The 18,877-nt window shown below is 44.3% G+C and overlaps 1 protein-coding gene and 1 non-coding gene across 2 annotated transcripts; both read right to left on the bottom strand.

Annotated features, from left to right (window-relative positions):
• Positions 1-8,092: 8,092 nt before the first annotated feature.
• On the bottom strand, positions 8,093-15,065 carry LOC117845572 (beta-glucosidase 31). The gene is made up of 12 exons (XM_034726638.2): positions 14,847-15,065; positions 10,881-10,944; positions 10,729-10,787; positions 10,548-10,623; positions 10,311-10,382; positions 10,131-10,218; positions 9,744-10,002; positions 9,518-9,633; positions 9,216-9,436; positions 8,993-9,133; positions 8,795-8,897; positions 8,093-8,659 (listed from the first exon to the last, which is right to left on the bottom strand). Exons 1-12 carry the CDS (start codon positions 14,982-14,984, stop codon positions 8,443-8,445), a joined length of 1,554 nt encoding a protein of 517 aa, XP_034582529.1. The 5' UTR covers positions 14,985-15,065; the 3' UTR covers positions 8,093-8,442.
• Positions 15,066-18,380: 3,315 nt separating this feature from the next.
• Positions 18,381-18,519, bottom strand: LOC117846713 (small nucleolar RNA Z247). Its single transcript, XR_004638441.1, has one exon. It is a non-coding gene; the product is annotated as a small nucleolar RNA Z247 (small nucleolar RNA).
• Between the last annotated feature and the right edge of the window lie 358 nt (positions 18,520-18,877).

Below are 18,877 nucleotides of genomic sequence, written 5' to 3' on the forward strand. Positions count from 1 at the left end.
CAGGTCGGCGTGCCTCTGTGGCTCCGCTAGTCCTCGTCCTTGGGAGCTAGGCACCTAATTTTAGTCGGCGTGCCTCTGTGGCTTCGTCTATCCTTATGCTCAGGCACTTTGACTTGCTTCTGGGATCTACTTCAAGAGTCAACTTTTTTCTTCTTTGACCATTGGACTGATTATTCTAATCGCTTCAATGCTCGGGGGCTACTACTATGGAGTGTGTCTTGCAACGCCCTCCATAACCATCGCTTCAACTAGCTGGACACCGGCTTCCATTAGCTCGGCACTCGTCTTTGCTCTGCGCGTTGGCTCTGCGTTCGCTCGAATTTTCTTCTTTTTTGAGCACTGTGCAGCCTCTCCGTCACCATGACGTCATTGTAGTTTCAGCCGCCCTAATTTCAAGCTTCGCTGCGATGACTTCAAGTTCCTGTTCGCCTACACATCGCTCGGGGGTTTGAGGAATATGGGTACCCCATGGGTTCCCACCGACCAGGATACTGGCCGGACCTGACAAGTGGGCCCGTCCGACCTGGATGTGTGGGCTGAGAACATGAAGTTACTTAGAATACATGTCAAGGCAACTAGACAGTCCAAATCTACCCGGATATCGTGGGACGCGTATTGTAATCCGACTTAGGTTACCTTCCATGTAACTACCAAGTAACTTAAGTTCAAACCAACTTGTAACTCTTGGTCATCGGCCTATATAAGGTGGCCAAAGGACACCCTAGGGGCAAGGAAAACCAATCAACTCTCATACCGAGCAATACAATCCACGCATACAGAACGTAGGGTATTACTCTTTGGAGGCCTGAACCTATCTAAAACCCCTTGTGTTCCTTCATGTTCTTGTGATTACCATTGAGTTCTTGATTTCGTGACCGAACCACTTGGGTAACCCCCTAGTGGACTGCCGGATCCATAACTCTGACACTTTATACCCCGTATATTGCTATACGGGCTATGCTCAAGTAAGCCACTACTTGAGCGCAGCGTTCGGATCACACTCACCGACAAGAGGGTCATTGTTGTGCAAGAAAGTAACTTTTGACAGAAAGTAAATGTGCTGGAAGTCAGTTATAATAGTAGCCACCTTAACAACATATACCCATTAATCCCTAGGGCTTACGTGCTAGAGGAAGCACTGAAGGCTAGGGATAGGGTGATAGAGGAGAAGAACGCCTTGCTTAAGGAGAAGGAAGATATGACTGATACCTTGGATGCCACACTGGTCGCCAAGAATGGAGTCATTGAGCAGCTTCACCACCGTCTACACAAGAACTACTACAACTTGGTCCACCTTGGGTCACGTTGCTACCGTGATAGGGACTTGGTAGAGAGACTTCAGCTTGGGTGGGAGCGCTCAGACCGCAGAAGGATGATGGAGCTGGAGGAGATGAGTACATGGGTTACAGTCGAGTACAAGAGACTGCCCCATGTGGAGAGCTTTGACCTACCACTGACCAGACTGTACACTCAGGTGATGCACCCACCAGCCAGGGTTTCTACCGAGGAGATGACTAGGGCTCTGTCTACGCTCTACCAGCTATATGGAGGAGACCCGCTTGAGCTGCCAGTTCACTGAAGCGTTTCACGACCACCACATTCCTGAGGCACTCATGGATCGGAAGGCAGACGAGTTCCGAAACTTGAAGATGGGCAACATGAAAGTCCAGGAGTACGCCAACAAGTTTCGGGAACTTATGAGGTATGCACCGGATGACTCCAACACAAAAATGAAGAAGATATACTAGTTCCGCAAAGGGCTTCACCAGGGCATGGAGATGCACTTGTCTGCTCACGACTGTCCTACTCTGCATGCTCTAGTGGGCAAGGCACTCCGAGTGGAAAAGTCGAGACTAGAGTACGAGGAGGTGCGAGGGCACAAGAGGAAGAATCAGGATCAGTTTGGACACTCATGGCCATCTCAGAGGCCGAGGATAGGAACCTCACAGTTTCAGCAGCAGAAGCCTCGTAGCTACCCTTCTCAGTCGTAGCAGTACAGGAACACCGGTGGAGGAAGTGGAAGTTCTGGTACTTGGAAGCCAAGGCCCCAGTAGCCTACCGCTCTTGAGTGTGCAAAGTCAATTGTCTGCTACACGTGCCGTCAGCCCGGGCACAAGTTATTTGAGTGTCCACAAAAGACCTAGGCTGGAGGACAGAACCGCACCAACTAGTACTAGACGCCAGCCAACACACCCACACCAGGAGACCCCAGCAGAGGAACCCGGCAAGGACCACACCGCCACCTACCCGAGGGCGCTTGAACCACTTGACAGCCGAGGATGCTGCAACAGCCCTAGACGTTTGTGCCGGAACCGCCCAAATTAAATTAGCTCAAGTGCACTAACCACCATCTTAATAGTTAATCTGGTCACACGCACTTAAAACGGTGTAATCCGACAGTCCGTCGAGTCAAGCCCGATTCAACCACTGAATACCTCGATCGAAACAACATGCAACAAGTCTCACACGAAGGTGAGCGCAGAAGATACAACATGGAATTTCACTTTACATACATAGAGTTCTTAATTAATTTATAAATCGAGTTTGAAATTTATAAAATATTACAAGTCAAAGTTCTTAAATAAAACACAATGGAAGTCTAAACGTTAAAGCGCGAATAACAATACATGACGACATGAGTAGCCCACCACATATCATCTAACACGAGACCACCTCAAGGCGAGGTCGGAGACCACTCAACCAACCACCCTTCAGGTAAAGGACGGCCATCCCAAAGTTAACCGGCAACCAACTCTATCATTTCTTCACTAAACCTGAAAATAAACAACAAAGCAAGGCTGAGTATACTAATACTCAACAAGACTTACCCAACTATGGTATATACTTAGCCGACTCCTAGTATGCAAGGCCTTTGGCTGAGGGGTTTGTTTTGCCAGAAAGCAAGTAAGAGTGGATCCTTACTTTCAAGTTTTAGCATCCAATTTAAAGTTGAGCTAACCATTCTAAATGAGCAACATTTTCAAAACCTTTCAGTTTGGAAAAAACAATTAATTAGATAACAACCTCAACATCATTTCACATTTTCTTTCATTCCACTCCTTACTACGATGTGATGCAGTGATCAAGGTTCTCTTAACCGAGAGTGGTGGCGAATCGATTCGATTTATTAACCTTGCAAGTTGGACCTATACACACGGCACATGCATGCCCCGTCGAGCCACATATAGCAAATGGTTCCCTTAAAGAGCGATGACAGATGCGAACTCCTACGACCCTTGAGTGGTAATCCCCACCGGTACCTCCTCGGGCCAACCGTGAGTTACTGACTAGCACACGAATAGGAAACAGGACGAGCTCAATCTACGATCGCGCCATAAGGTACTAGGTTTTACCGACACAAACTGAGCGCAACCAACAACACTAATTTCAATTCATTTCTATCTCCGCCTGGTCTCAAACTTTTCTTTGTTTAGTGATTCATTCTCACGTAACTTGCCATAAGTATCGAAAGGTCCTATGTCTCGCGAGCGACAGGCAATCACTCAACTTCTATCGTTCTTAATTAAGCATGGCACTTCTATCGACCTACACATACTAGTATTTGAACTTGGGAGTCCTAGGGATCATGCAACTAAGGTTCCATTCAACTCATAGGAACTTAATGCATAAAGTAAACATGTATTTAAGATAATTGCATAGTTTTGAAATTAGGGATCATGCTCCGGTGCTTGCCCTCGAGACTAGCCTTGGACTCTTCTGAACTCTGGTTCAGGTCTTCGGATGCTTCAACTTGAGAGTCTTCGAGCTGCTCTTTATCTAACGCGGCGATCAATTCATAAAGACCGTCGACTAGCGGGTTATCTACATGAAAATTTATATGTATGAGTTGATTGAAAGGTGATGACACCTGCAAGAAGTTGAGTTTAGAGGGTGCAGCAACTCAATCATACAAGATTACGAGATCAAGTAGAGCATAAAAATGCATTGCTCTCTACACAAGAAATATGCTTAGGGCTACAACTATAGCAATACTCGCTAGAGACCAAACAAACGGCATATTGCTCTCTACACAAGAAATATACTTAGGGCTACAATTATAGCAATACTCACTAGAGACCAAACAAAAGGCACATGCAAGTAACCATAATGATTTTGCCAGCAAACTTTTCAAAGATGAATGTCCTGCTGATAAAGCGCATAAAAGAATAAATTTATTAGCCTGTAATTCTAGTAGCAATTATCTTTAATAAACAAACCAACTCTCAACATGGATAAATGTTCAGGAAGCCTCTGTTGGTATATGGACATGAATGATTTATAAGAGCTTTCTCCCAACACAAGAAATTTATTCCAAAAAGTTTAGCTTGATTGGATTACTACAGAATTTATTAAAAATCAAACATGGTTAAAGTGCACATATTAAGAAGGGATTACAACTAGAGTTCTATCATCATTTTAGTGCTACAAACTTTCCATAATAGTTCTAAACACTAGATTATATTACTCTGAATTTATCAAGATTTTATGAGCACAAGAATTATTTATTTTAAAATAAGGAGATTAAACAACATGCATTTTAATAAGCAATAAAAGCACATATTTCACAAGAATAAGTATTTTTACTAGGTAAATTTGGGCATCGGGAATCCAACAAAATTTTATTCGCTTTTTTATCTTCTTTCTAAGATTTTATATGGATTTCCAAAGTTTCAACCTCTTCAAACAAAAACTAAATACTAAAAAAACAACTACTTATGTGGATACGCCCTCGGAAACAGTCTTTAACCTCAGCTCAGCCCTTCCTTTTACACTAAAACCCCCAGATCTAGCACTTAGGTCCTTGGAAGTTTTCCACCTTCATACTTAAACCCAACACTTAACGGAAAACCCCCTGAACTTCTAATTTCTTAACACCCAACACCCCCACCGTCTTACTCCCCAAGCTAGCTCATGACTGGCGGCGACGGCACACCGGTGGCGGTGGCGCACCAGCACGGGCGCGGTGGCACCTTCCCCACCCCATTGACTACCCCTTCGCCTTACACATGACCTGGCACACCTTCTCCCCCTCTTTTCTCCTCAAGACTCTAACCCTGGCCTAGCCCTTGACTAATGGAGGCGCACGGCCGGCATCATGCTTGGGATTGAGCATGGCAACTCGAATGGTTTGACTCAACGGCGAGCGCATCACGGTCGGGAGCTCACCAAAGCTCGGTTTTGGTTGTTTGTTGGAGTGGAGGAGTCGATGGTGAGGTGGGTGGTGGCGGGTAGCGGTAGGGAAAATAGAGGGATGGAAGGAGGGAGAAGATGAATGGTGACGAGTGGGCCCACGCCAATTTTTGAAAATAACTTCCCCCTTCAAAAGTGCAAGGTGCACCTGGTCAAAAATCCCCCAAAAATACCCATTGGAAAGATAAAATTAAGAACAAATAGAAGCTTGAAACCACTGCAGAGCTCAATAGGTTTGCACAAAATTTGAAAAGGAAAATAGTTCAAAATTAAGACTTCACTTAATTTTTATCACTATCACAGCTCACCCAAAAATTAAGCAAAAATTTTGTAAATTTGTCATTTTCCATCAAGTATTTAAATAAAATAAAAGGAGCCAAAGTTATATTGCAAAAACTGAAATTTCTTCACATAGTTGCATTTAAACAATAGATGTCAATTTATCGGAGTTTAAACTGATGCAATGACATGATGCTCATTATGCACTAATGAAGTTCTCTAATCCTAAGATTAATACCCGAGGTGTTACAATGTTTCCCTCGGTGAGTTCCTTGTTGATTCAGTCAAACCTAAAGTTTTGTTCGATAGTGGTGCCAAGTTTTCTTATGTTTCAACCAAGTTTGTGAAAGAACAGTCTCTCCCCACTACACCTCGACCAAGGCCTATTATAACCATTTCTCACTTCGGAGAAGTAAGGAGCACCCTAGAGTGCAAGGCAATTCCGCTGATGATCGAAAAGTAGCAGTTCCTAGCAGACCTGACAGTACTAAAGTCCTCAGGCATTGATGTGATTTTGGGAATGGATTGGATGGCCAAGCATAAGGGACTGGTCTCGTGTAACCCCCGATTTGTCAGGTTGGAACATCCAAGCAGAGTTCAAGTATAGTTTGAGTCGTTATATCCCAAGACAGCCCCGATGCTATGCAACATGAATCCCAAGACTATCAGAGAGGTACCTGTGGTGTGTGAGTTCCCAGACGTGTTTCTAGAAGAGCTTACAAAACTACCCTCAGATTGGGATGTGAAGTTTGTGATTGAGCTGATACCTGACGTAGGACCGGTAGCACAGAGGCTGTACCAGATTTCGATCGACGAACTGGATGAACTAAAGAAGCAATTGAAGAAGTTGCTAGAGCAAGGATTTATCCTATCGAGTGCTTCACCTTGGGGTTCGCTTATTCTATTTGTGAGAAAGAAAGATAGGTCAATGAGAATGTGTGTGGATTACCGACTCCATGACCATCAAGAATAAGTACCCGTTGCCACGGATTGACGATTTGCTTGACCGGCTTAGAAAAGCTAAGTACTTCTCCAAGATTGACTTGAGGTTAGGATAGCACCAAATGAAGATTCGAGAAAGTGGCATATCCAAGACCACCTGATATGGATTGTTTGAGTTCGCAGTGGTATCTTTCAGCTTGACCAATGCACCAGTATATTTCATGAACCAGATGAATAAGATCTTTATGGAGGAGTTGGACAAGTTTGTGGTAGTATTCATTGACGATATTCTGATCTACTCAAAGATAGCAGAAGAGCACAAGGAGCACCTTCGGATCGTGCTAGAGAGGTTACGACAACACCAACTTTACACTAAGTTCAGCAAGTGTGAGTTATGGATGGAGGAAGTTGCCTTCCTAGGGCACGTGTTGTCAACAAAGGGTGTAGCCGTTGACCCCGCTAAGATTGAAGTAGTCACAGAGTGGGAGCAGCCTTGCAACATGATAGAGATCAGGAGCTTCCTTGGATTGGCAGGATACTACCGGAGGTTTATTGAGAACTTTTCCAAGAAAGCCAAACCCATGACTGAGCTACTGAAGAATAATGTGAAGTTTGTGTGGTCTGAAGCTTGCGAGAAGAGCTTTCAGGAGCTTAAGTCGAGACTTACCACCAACCCAGTACTAACCTTACTGGATATCAAGAAGGACTTTGTGGTGTACTGCGACGCTTCCAAGCAAGGGTTAGGATGTGTGTTGATGCAGGAAGGAAAGGTCGTGGCCTATGCGTCTAGACAGTTAAAGAAGCATGAGGAGAACTATCCGACACACGATCTGGAATTAGTAACCGTAGTGCATGCTCTCAAGATTTGGAGGCACTACCTGATCAGCAACAAGTGTGAGATCTACGCTGACCACTAGAACTTAAAGTACTTCTTCATACAGTCCAAGCTGAACATGAGGCAAAGGAGATGGCTGGAGCTAATCAAGGATTACGAGTTGGAGATTTACTACCACCCCGGTAAAGCCAACGTAGTAGCCGATGCTCTAAGCAGGAAGGCCGATTGCAATACCCTGATGGTGAAGGAAGAGCAACCTGCCCTGTATGAAGAGAGGAAGAAACTTAAGCTGGAAATCATTGAGCATGGACAGCTGTGTGAACTACAAGTGAGATTTCCTTTTTTTTTCATGGAAATCATCTAGCCTAGATACTGCAACTTTAAATCTTAAACAGTGTAGATTTCCTTTTTTTTCATGGATTAATTGGAGGATATCTTGTGCTTTGAATTTAGGATTTTGGACCGAAGTATCTTGAATACATGCTGTCTTTTATTTATAGCATAGTATATAATGCATTATGCATTCCACTGGAAAAACGCAATTGTTTGGTGTTTATGAATCATGGTCAAAATGTGATTGTGCCTCTGCCCTTATACTTGTCGTGACAATCATATGTATGAAACGAGCGAGGTATGCAAATATGCAATGCAAGAGTATAGCGTATAGATGATACTTCAAATCCCTGTATCTTTCATATAAATTTAAGTCCATATGCAAACTACTCCCTCCATCCCAAATTACTATTTGTTTTGATTTTCTAAATACATAGCTTTTGCTATGCATCTAGTAAAACATATGTACCTAAAAAAGCTAAAATGAATAGTAATTTAGGACAGAGAAGGGAATAGCAAGGAAATTTGTAGTTTCTTATGCCAACACTTTAATTACCTCCTTTTTTTGTGTACAACTGCAAATCAGTCAAAGAAAACATGTACCAAGACCCTGCTGCCATCCTAAAACCCAAAGAAACATGTACCTAGACCGTACTCAAAGATCATCTTATTCAACTCGTCCCGCATGCATTTACCCAGCATATGAAACTATGAAAGGACTGTTATGCCACCCAACTATCCGTGCATACACGGGCTAAGTTCTTTCCACCTAGAGGGTGCTCATTTTTTTTTGAACGGACGGCAAGAGCCTAGAGGGTGCTCATCAATATGAACTCCGATCCTGTCAAGCTGGAGTGTGCTGATCACTGGGAGTAAGCTCCGTTAGGCAGAGCCACCGGCCTGAGCTCGCCTCCATGGAGGAAGCTGGAGTACCACTTCGCCGAATGCCTCTGATATCTTGTCCTTGCCGGCGAGTTGAATTCGACACCATAGACACCGAACCGGACGCGGTAGCCGAATAGGTACTCGAACACGTCCAGGAATGACCACACGAAGTAACCCTGCACATTTGATCCGTTCCTGTGTGCAAGAGAGTGATAAGATTTCAGAGCAAATATGGCATCGATTTCAGATAGTTTCATGCTCTGTCGTATCAGTTTCAGAAGGTTTCATGACCGTCACTTGCAGAGTTGAGTGATATTGATGTATCGGTACCTGATGGAATGAAGTGTGGCTTCGATGTAATCCTGCAAGAACTGAGTCCTGAACTCATCGTCATAGGTGTTTGCTCCGGATGGATCAGGTTGTCCAGCAGCTCCTGGTGTGACCGAGATGAATGTGAAATATGAGTATAGTGAAACGTTGCCCATTTCTTAGCACAGTATTTCAGGGTATCATCGTGTCCCAAATTACCATTTTCGTGGATCATCACAGCAGGGTTCTTGTATTTCACTTGGAGATGATTCAGCATTTTCTTCAGAGCCCAGGGGGTCGATTTCATAAAATCGTTCGTCAACCCGAACGGAAACTGGTTATTTGACTTGAGGAATGGCACTGCAAAAATTGAACTAGCTAGGTTAATGCATTCTCCATTGTATTCTGATGCATGAGAAAATCAAGGTCCTAAGATTCTTACTGTCGTATGCCACTGCTGCATCACACATATAATCTCTCAATTTCTGATCCAGTCGGCTAAGATCAGCTTTCACGTAGACGGCAACGTAGTGGTTAAATCCGACAAAATCAAAAGATCCTTTCACTCTTTTCCTCTCTTCATCGGTGAAGGACGGTAGCCTGGCTCCAACATTCTTCCTCATCACAGGAGGGTAGTCTCCATACACCATAGGATGCATGAACCTATATGATGAGCACATATTTTACATGCAGTTACACGATATAGTTGTTTGCATGAGACTTGAGATCCAGAGTGGATCTAACCATCCAATGTGGAAGTCATTCATCCTTGCAGCTGCTGCTACATCATCAGGAGTTTCCGTGGCGGGCTCATACCACCAACCAAGCAAAGTAAGACCAATCCGTCCTCCTTGCTCAGCCTGATCAGAGAGGAACAAAACAAAACAAAACAAAATATCATGTCTGCAAAAATGCTTTGTCCTGAAACAATGGCAGTTCGGCTCTGAAAGGATATGGCAACAGCTCAAACCTGGTACTTCTCTCTATATAGGGACACTGCTGAGGCATGTGCAAGCAGAAGGTGGTGTGCTACTACGTATGGCTCCGTGGTGGAGTTGCCTTCCTCACAAGCGAATAAGCCAAAGGGGAATGAGCATCGCCGTGGCGGTAGCATTCCTTGGTCGTATCCACCAATTGGTTCGATGTTAGGCTCGTTGACAGTGCTCCAGTACTTCACTCTGTCGCCGAAGTTCTTGAAGCACACATCTGCATACGCTGTGAAGTCCTCTCTGCATCAAGGCACATAACCCAAAGGCCAATGTCACTTCACCTCTCATGGATGTCGTGGCAGTAAGGTTAAGAGTTTTTTTTTGAAATAAAAGTAAGGTTAAGAGTTAGGAGGCAATAAGAAAAGTACATGAATCTAGGACTAAGCAGTCCGTTGTACTCATCTTGAAGAGCCTGAGGAAAATCAAAATGATAGATCGTTACATGAGGCTGTATTCCTACATACACAGAGAATATTGCATCATATATATTGCCAGAATTGGATAATTTAGTAATAGATCAGATTGGTAAAAGACTCGAAGGTAAATACCGTAACTAAGGAGTTCATCTATTAGATTGTTGTAGTACTCCAGTCCCTTTGGATTGATAGCTCCACGACCATCTAATAGAGTAACAATTGAAAAATTTAGCAACCAAAGCAGTCAGGCCAGAATTTTCAAAAAAGAAAAAGTGGAGCACATAAAAGAAACACATGCCAAATTTCCCGAACCACACTTTCTAGTATTCAAGCGGTTCAGTGGCTTCGATACTGAATGTAAGGCCCTACCAGGAATAAGTCGAGGCCAGGCAATTGACATCCTGTATGCATCGACACCCATCTCATGCAAAATCTTTACATCTTCCTGTCATCAAAACGTAAAATATCCATCTCTGTTAGTCTAACGCTTTTCTATATGAAAAGAATATATATCATTTTAGCAGCACTGTTACGTTGCTTGACAACTTACCTTGTACTTGTGATACTGATCTGCAGTTACGTCACCTGTCGCATTGTCAACAGAATAGCCTGGGAAAATTTAGCAAACCTCTTGTTAGCATTAAGAAGCCGAAGTGTACATAATAGATTCAGAATAACTGACCACCAAAAGATCAAACTAACCTCCATGTGTGAATGTGTCCCATATGCTAGGCTTCCTTCCATCCTCTGCAACTGCACCTTCAACCTAAACAAATGAGGTGACCAGCTCAGTAAACATTCACTAGTTTTTTAGGTGAAATAAAAATAGGCTTTTAGACATTTTGTATGAGTTGACAATCGATTTTTGCTGTACTCAACGCACTACTCTTCCAACCCTGGACACTTCCCTGTACTCTACTGTTATACAATTGATAGTTTTCCGTCAGAACAATACCATATTACTAAAAACAAGATCAATTTCAAACTCCTTACTTAAGCCAAAATAGTGACTGGTGAGAAGTGAGAACCCCGTAACCCAATGCGACTCTTCCAGCATCAGAACTCCAGTCCATCTACGCCGAAGTCTTTCAAGTGGCATGACTTCATCGCAAATTGCACAGATCAAGACAGTTCAACAAAAACTGCCAGGCAGAGATAGTAGCCACAAGACTAACCAGCAATCCAGTGGCATCTAGCTGAGTATGGGGGAGCAAAAAGAAAAAGAAAAGAAAACTGTGCCAAAATGACATATCGCTTGTTGAAATTCATGGACAAACATGTCCTTCTGGGTAAACTCCAAGAGCAGCAACCACCAACAGCTGTGGCCAGTGCCTTGTTTCCTGTGGAAGCACGGCTGCATGTGGTGGTGGTGAGTGGTGACCTGCTAGATGACAGGTGGAGTACTGATTCTACCAACGGAGAGCAGACAGACACATGTCCCGGTCAGAGTTCAGCAAAAATCTACGCTTCTAGAAGGAGCATGGGCTCTTCTTGTTGCACAAGATGCAAGCGTTGCAATCGGCATAGTTATTATAAGGATGGGACTAAGAGATGGAGTGAAGGGACTTCAGCTGCCGGCTGCTTTGGTCGATAAAAACGAAGGAGCAAAGTATATAGTTCAGGGGGTGCTGTATCTTGCAGTTTAGTCCATATCATATCGAATATTCGAAAGCTAATTAGAAAGACTAAATATGAATTAATTATAAAACTAATTACACATATACAGGCTAAACAGTGAGACAAATCAATTAAGTGTAATTAATCCATCATTAGCAAATGGTTACTGTAGCAACACATTGTCAAATCATGGACTAATTAGGTTTAATAGATTCGTCTCGCCGTTTAGTCTCCATCTGTGCAATGATTTTGTAAATAATCTATGTTTAATACTCCTAATTATTATTTAAACATCTAAACATTCGATGTGACAGGAACTAAAGTTTAACATGAGGATCCAAACACCCCTTTAATCATCTTTGTTTGCGTGCTCGGGTGGCGTGCTGGTTCAGAACACGAATTGAACTATCTTAAAAAAAAAGAACACGAATAATTGAAGCCCCTGGTGCAGGAGTGGAAATCAAGAAAAAAGGCAGGGACGAAAGGTCTCCAGGATTATTATCGATCTTCATGTCCACGACGTTTTCTTTTCCCGGTTACTTTGCGTGACTTCGGAAAGGTTCTCTCACTTCGGACGGAAGCACCGAGAGTTTTTACTTGGCATGGAGGCAGTCCAAAGAAGACAGTGACAGGATGATGTAATAGTAGTAGGGAGAAAGGGGAAGTCGGAAAGAGATGTGTGTGTGGTCTAGACCGAGGGAGAGCATGCAGCAGAAAAATATAAGGGTCTGTTCGCCTGTTCGCTTCAGCTTATAAGTCGGCTGAAAAGCTGAAACAGCTGATTTGTTATAAGAGAAAAATACTATTTGGTGGCTGATAAGCCGGTTGAATAAACTGAAACGGTCAGACCCACTTGATTGGTTTCCTTCCGGTCGCAGCCTGACTCGCACAGGTTATGCAGGCCCCCGTTGGCCAGGCTCCCGAGGTGCGCTAGCGGGCTGATTGGTTTGCGTTTCAACGCAGCCAGGCCAACAAGAGAAATTGATTGGTTGCATGCACCGCTTTCTCTCCCTGACATGCTGCCCATGTGCTCGTCCAGGCTCCACGACGCTTTTTGCACGTAGCAAGCCAGGCCCAGCACCTAGTCCAGGTAACTAATCAGCTCGAGGTCGCACACGGGGAGCTCGTATCGGTAGTGAATTGGAGAAATGGTAAAACCACACCATCTTTTTTTTTTGAAAATTTGAACATGAAAGGAAAATTTTGCAGCTTGGCAATTTTTTCTCTTTTGGTTGGGGCAAGTTTGCCCGTGCACTCGAAATACTCGTGCACGAAATATTTTAAGACTGGATGCTGGTAGAAAACTCGCCTTCAATCCGGTTGATAGGGAGCAAATTTTCTAAAAATCCATCCGGGATAAACCAATCAAGATAAAAGGGGTTTTTTTATCCCGAGTTACTCAACCAGGACTAAAGACCCAAGATAAAAAGGGTCGCCAAGCCAGGCGCTGCAAAAGAAAATCCTAGGGTATCCCTGGAGGCCCCCACACGTCGCAAGTCACAAGTCATGCAATTTTTTCACGTGAAATACGCGCGTGCGCGGTGTGTGAGATTCGAATCCACGACCTCTAGCCTCGCGGGTAGCTTCCCACCTACAGCACATCTGACTATATAGGGGGATGCAATCCTTTTGTATTAACTCGTGAGGGATCCTTTTATCCCGGTTGAAAACACCAACCGGGATAAAAGACCCCCCTTTAATACCGGTTGGTATTACAAACCGGGATAAAAGGGTTCGAGAGATTTAGTCCTCTTTCAGCCACCCCGTGGGGGACCCTTTTATCCCAATTTGAAACACCATCTCAAAGATCCACTTTTATCCCGGTTGGTATTACAAATCGGAATAAAAGGTCCTCGACCCTTTTATCTCGGTTGGTAACATCAACCGGGATAAAAGGGGGGTCTTTTATCCCGGTTGGTGTTTCAAACTGGGATAAAAGGCCTCTCAGAGCCTTTTTTTTTTCCACTAGCATTTGCAACCGAGATAAAAGGTCTCGGTTGGTGAGCTCCCCGCCAGTGACTGAGCATTAGCTCCGGTTGGTGAACCTTTTATCCCGAACTAACTTTAAATCGGAACAAAAGGAAAGACTCCCTTTTATCCCGGTTGGTATTACAAACCGGAATAAAAGGTCATCGACCCTTTTATCTCGGTTGGTAACATCAATCGGGATAAAAGGGGATCTTTTATCCCGGTTGGTGTTTCAAACCGGGATAAAAGGCCTCTCAGGGCTTTTTTTTTCCACTAGCATTTGCAACCGGGATAAAAGATCTCGGTCGGTGAGCTTCCAGCCAGTGATCGAGCATTAGCTCCGGTTGGTGAAACTTTTATCCCGAACTAACTTTAAATCGGAACAAAAGGAGGCGCATGGAAGGTGAGTTCTCTACATAGCGTGAACAAAAGGAGGCGCATGGAAGGTGAGTTCTCTACATAGCGTGAACAAAAGGAGGCGCATAGAAGGTGAGTTCTCTGCGTAGCATGACAGTACTAATGTACAGATTTATTTCGATACGTTACTGTGAGGATACTGGCGTCGAACCTACGTACGTGCTTACCCCAAACTACGTCATTTCACTGGTGTCGTGTATGCATGCTAAGAAAAAGCGATAGTCAAATGTGCGCACTGCGCATGCCCAAACTACAATAATTCAATCGTTATCGGCGTTGATTTTTGTTCAGATTAATTAGGACAACCGCACTAGCTAGAATATTACTCCCACCGTTTCTAATTGTAGATCATTTTAGCTTTTTTTATTTATAGATATTATTATGCATCTATGTATATCTAGATGCATAATAATATTTACAAATTTAGAAAAGTCAAAACGTACAATTTGGAATGGAGGAGGGAGTAACAAATTGACCATCTGCGCAAGGCACTAGCTTGGCAAGCTTTGACATCAAAATTGCTAGAGCATGCAAACCCAAAATAAAATCTCTCCCTGCCCTGGACTAGTAGTAAACACCAGCACACATCCGCCATGGAAGCCGGATCAACAGAGTGCACGATCGGTCATGAGAGGCGATGGGGAGCGTGTGCGCGACGCAGCGTACCTGGTAGGCCGAGGAGCCGACGCCGAAGACGAACCCCGGCGGGAAGTCGGCCCGGGTGACCGCCTCCGCGAGCGCCGCCTGCACAAGCACGGCGGCCAGGAGGAGGAGGACGACACCGCAGCCGACCGCCTTCCCCATCGCGTTCAGTCCAAGCGCGCGCCGCCGGCCTCCACTTACGGGTCTCGTCTCTCTACTCTGTAGCTTATCTGTGGCCGGCCGTCCGGCAGCGCGGGCGGAGAGGCTTTTTTATACGCTGCGTGGGCCGGGCCGGCCGTCCTCGGTGGAAAATTGGCCAGTTCCCCTCGTCCCCCTGCGGACGTCGTCTCTGACGTCCGAGGCGCCGGGCGCCACGGGGGGGAGCTTCTGAGTTGCGACGCGAGCACAGGGCTCCGCTTGGGCTAGGTGCGGGTGCGCGGGCGTGTGTGGCTAGCAGCCAGGCAGCCGGCTAGAGTGGACGCGGTGGTGTTACATTGCGCTGTGGCTGACTGTGACACGGCCTACGCGGCAGAGAAGCTCAACTCAAATCGACAACCATGTCCGATCCGGATCCATCGTTTTCTGATCGGGACATTCAGCCTGCATCTAGAAGGAGGCGCGCAGATTTTCCACCCTCTGCTCTGCTACGCCCACGAGAATGTGTGCATACTGTCTAGCTCCCCTGGTTTTTCAACGAGGATATGAATTAAGTGGTCGGCGACATAAACCGTGACTTCACTGATGACTAGCCAGCGATTTGGAGCTTCGTGTAAAAGTGTAAGACAATTTGTAAACGTGGTTAGCAAACTCACATCCCACGGTTCCGTGTTTATATAGTACCGGATATTGTCACAATTACATGGAGATAGATCACAGCTTGTCTTTCAAGCATACGGTTAAACCATCCTATCTCTATCTATCTCATAATCTGTTACAAGGATGTTACAATACTCTAGGACTCTTATCTCTTGGAACTAAATAGATCCGTGCACCTTATCCTTGCCTTGCGTCATACCTCAACCAGGATTGCCGTGCGCTACACCTAAGTAGTCCTGCACCAACATGTTTTGCTTAACAGTCCCTCTCAATCTTAATCCGGTTTCTTAACCATGTTAAGATTGTGTCTCAGCATCTCAAATTTCTATGTAGCTAGCGCTTTTGTAAAACCATCTAGTAGTTGATCTCCTGAGGGTATAAACCAAATCTCCAACTGTTTCTTTGTAATCCTTTCTCGCACAAAGTGAAAAGCAATCTCAATGTGCTTAACTCTTGCATGAAACACTGGATTTGCTAAAAGATATGTTGCTCCAAGGTTTATCACACCATAAACGAGGAATTTGAAATTTTACTCCCAATTCTCTTAGCGACGTCTCTACCCAAATTAATTCAGCAGTAGCATTGGCAAGAGATTTGTACTCAGCTTCTGTACTAGATCTTGACACCGTAGGCTATTTCCTGGCACTCCAGGAAATCACGTTTGGTCCAAAGAAGACAGCAAACCCTCCTATCGACCGACGATCATCAACGCATCCTGCCCAGTCTACATCAGAGAATGCACTGATCGTAACAGAGTCTGAAGCTTTAATACTCAACACCATTCTGATCGTCCCTTTAACATATCTTAAAATCCTCTTTGCTGCACTCCAACGAGTTGTTGTTGGCGCATGCAGGAATTGACAAACTATGTTTACAGCAAATGCTATATCTGGTCGAGTCAGAGTTAAATATTGCAATGCTCCTACTATGCTTCGGTATCGAGTTGAGTCACCAGGCGACAGAAGTTCTCCATCTTCTCTTGACATCCTTTCAGCTGAGGACAAAAGAGTTGGTGATTCTTTGCAATTTAACATACCAACTCTCGTCAAAATATCTCTTGCATATTTTTCTTGACACAATTGAATACCTCCTTGCATCGGCTGAACTTCTATACCAAGAAAACAGTTTAGACTTCCGAGATCTTTGAGGGCAAACTCCTCTTTCAAATCCTTTAGTAACACTGTCACAGCCTCAGGCGCGAGTTGGTTACAATGATATCATCCACATATATAAGCATGAGATTGTGACACCTCATTTTGAGTAGATAAATAGCGAAGTATCTGATTTTGAAGCCTTAAACCCAAGATCACACGATTTTGAAATGCGCCGAGCATACCAGGCTCGAGGAGCTTGTTTCAAGCCATATGACGTCTTGTCCAGTCTGCACACAAAATCAGGACACTTTGTATCCTCAAAATCTGTCGGCTATCTCATATACACCTCTTCTTCAAGAACACCATGTAAGAACGCATTTTAAATGTCCAACTTCTACTATATGACGATGTTTTCTTTCAGCGGCTCCATTCTGTTGATGTGCATGAGGACAGGAAACACGATGAGTTATCCCAGTCTTTTGAAAGAAGGAATTCAGCTTTTCATATTCACCTCTCCAGTCTGTTTGCATAGAAAGAATTTTCTTATCAAATTGTCTCTCAACTAGTTTTTGAAAATCTAGAAATACATCGAACACATCTGATTTGTTTTTAAGAAGATAAATCCAGGTGTAGAGACTGAAATCATCAATAAAATTGACATAGTAGGTAAACCTCCCAACAGATGTGGGGGCGCCCCCACACATCAGAGTGGATCAAAGCAAGTAGAGCAGGAGCTGAATTCTCAGACATAGAATAAGGTAACTGATGACTTTTAGCTCTTTGATAGGAATCACACACTGACTCGATAGTATTATTGTTAACAAAAGGTAGATTATGATCTCTAAGAACACAAGAAACTATAGGGAAAGTAGGATGTCCTAAACGACTATGCCACCGTTATGTCGTCGGTCTGCTCACGGCTAGGACTTCTTTATTTGGGACGCCACTTGACTTGTACGGCACCAAAGGATAGAGACCCCCTTCACATCTTCCCCGATGAAGAATTTTCCTCGTTGCCCGATCCTTGATAAGGAAAAAGTTGGGATGAAATTCAAAAAGAACATTGTTGTCAAGAGCAAGGCGATGAACGGAAGCAAGGTTTTATGTGAGTTTGGAACATGAAGAATATTTCTTAAGAAAATATCACGGAAAGGGGTTTGCAAAATAGAATGACTAATATTATTAATCCTCATACCTTGGCCGCTTGCCGAGTATACTTGATCTCGACCACCGTATTTTTCTTGCACAGTTAATTTCTCCAGATTTGAGGTAATGTGATCTGAGGCTCCACTATCAGCATACCAATTTGTATCAATCCCATAGGCTGCAGCAGGGCCAGAGTTGGACGTCTTATTGTTGTTTGCTTGATTATCATCATCATACCTGTACCAACACTCCTTTGCTGTATGATTTGGCCAGTCACATATTTGGCACTTTGGCTTGCTGTTTCCCTGGCCCTGACCGCCACTCCTGAATGCTTGACGGCTATCATCACCACCATAATTTCTGCCACCTCGACCTGCTCCACGGCCACAGCCAAAATTCTCTCAGTCACGTGGGTTGTCATTACCCCCACGGCCTCGCGATGCAACATTTGCAGACAAGGTGTGCTGACCACCAGAATTATCACGCAGCATCTCCATCCTTGTTTCATACACCATCACCTGAGCATACAACTCGCTCAAGGGAATTGGATCAGTATGGCCCATGATAGAAGTAACAATGGGATTATACTCACTATTCAAGCCAGTAAGGATGAAGGATATCATCTCGTCGTCTTCGACTTTTCTTCCAGCACCGGCAAGCTCATCGGCGATCGCTTTCATCTTGTTGAAGTAAACTGAAATCATCATACTTCCGTTATTGAGAGTTGACAACTGCATCCGTAGATGCCTTACTCTTGCTCTGAATTGGGCGGAGAATATATTCTCCAGTGCTGCCCAAACTTCTGCAGATGAACAGAGAGTTGCTACCTATCCAAGCACATCTTTTGTGACTGAATTGAACAGGAAGGCAAGGATCTGCTGGTCTTGCACCAGCCATGAGGAGTACGCTGGGTTGCTAATAATTTACTTGGACTTGTCTTCCCAGACGATCTCCAGAAACTCAGATGGGACTTTGACGGATCCCTCTAGAATTCCGATC

Source organism: Setaria viridis, chromosome 2 (genome assembly GCF_005286985.2).
Source record: "Setaria viridis chromosome 2, Setaria_viridis_v4.0, whole genome shotgun sequence".
Taxonomy (NCBI): Eukaryota; Viridiplantae; Streptophyta; class Magnoliopsida; order Poales; family Poaceae; genus Setaria; species Setaria viridis.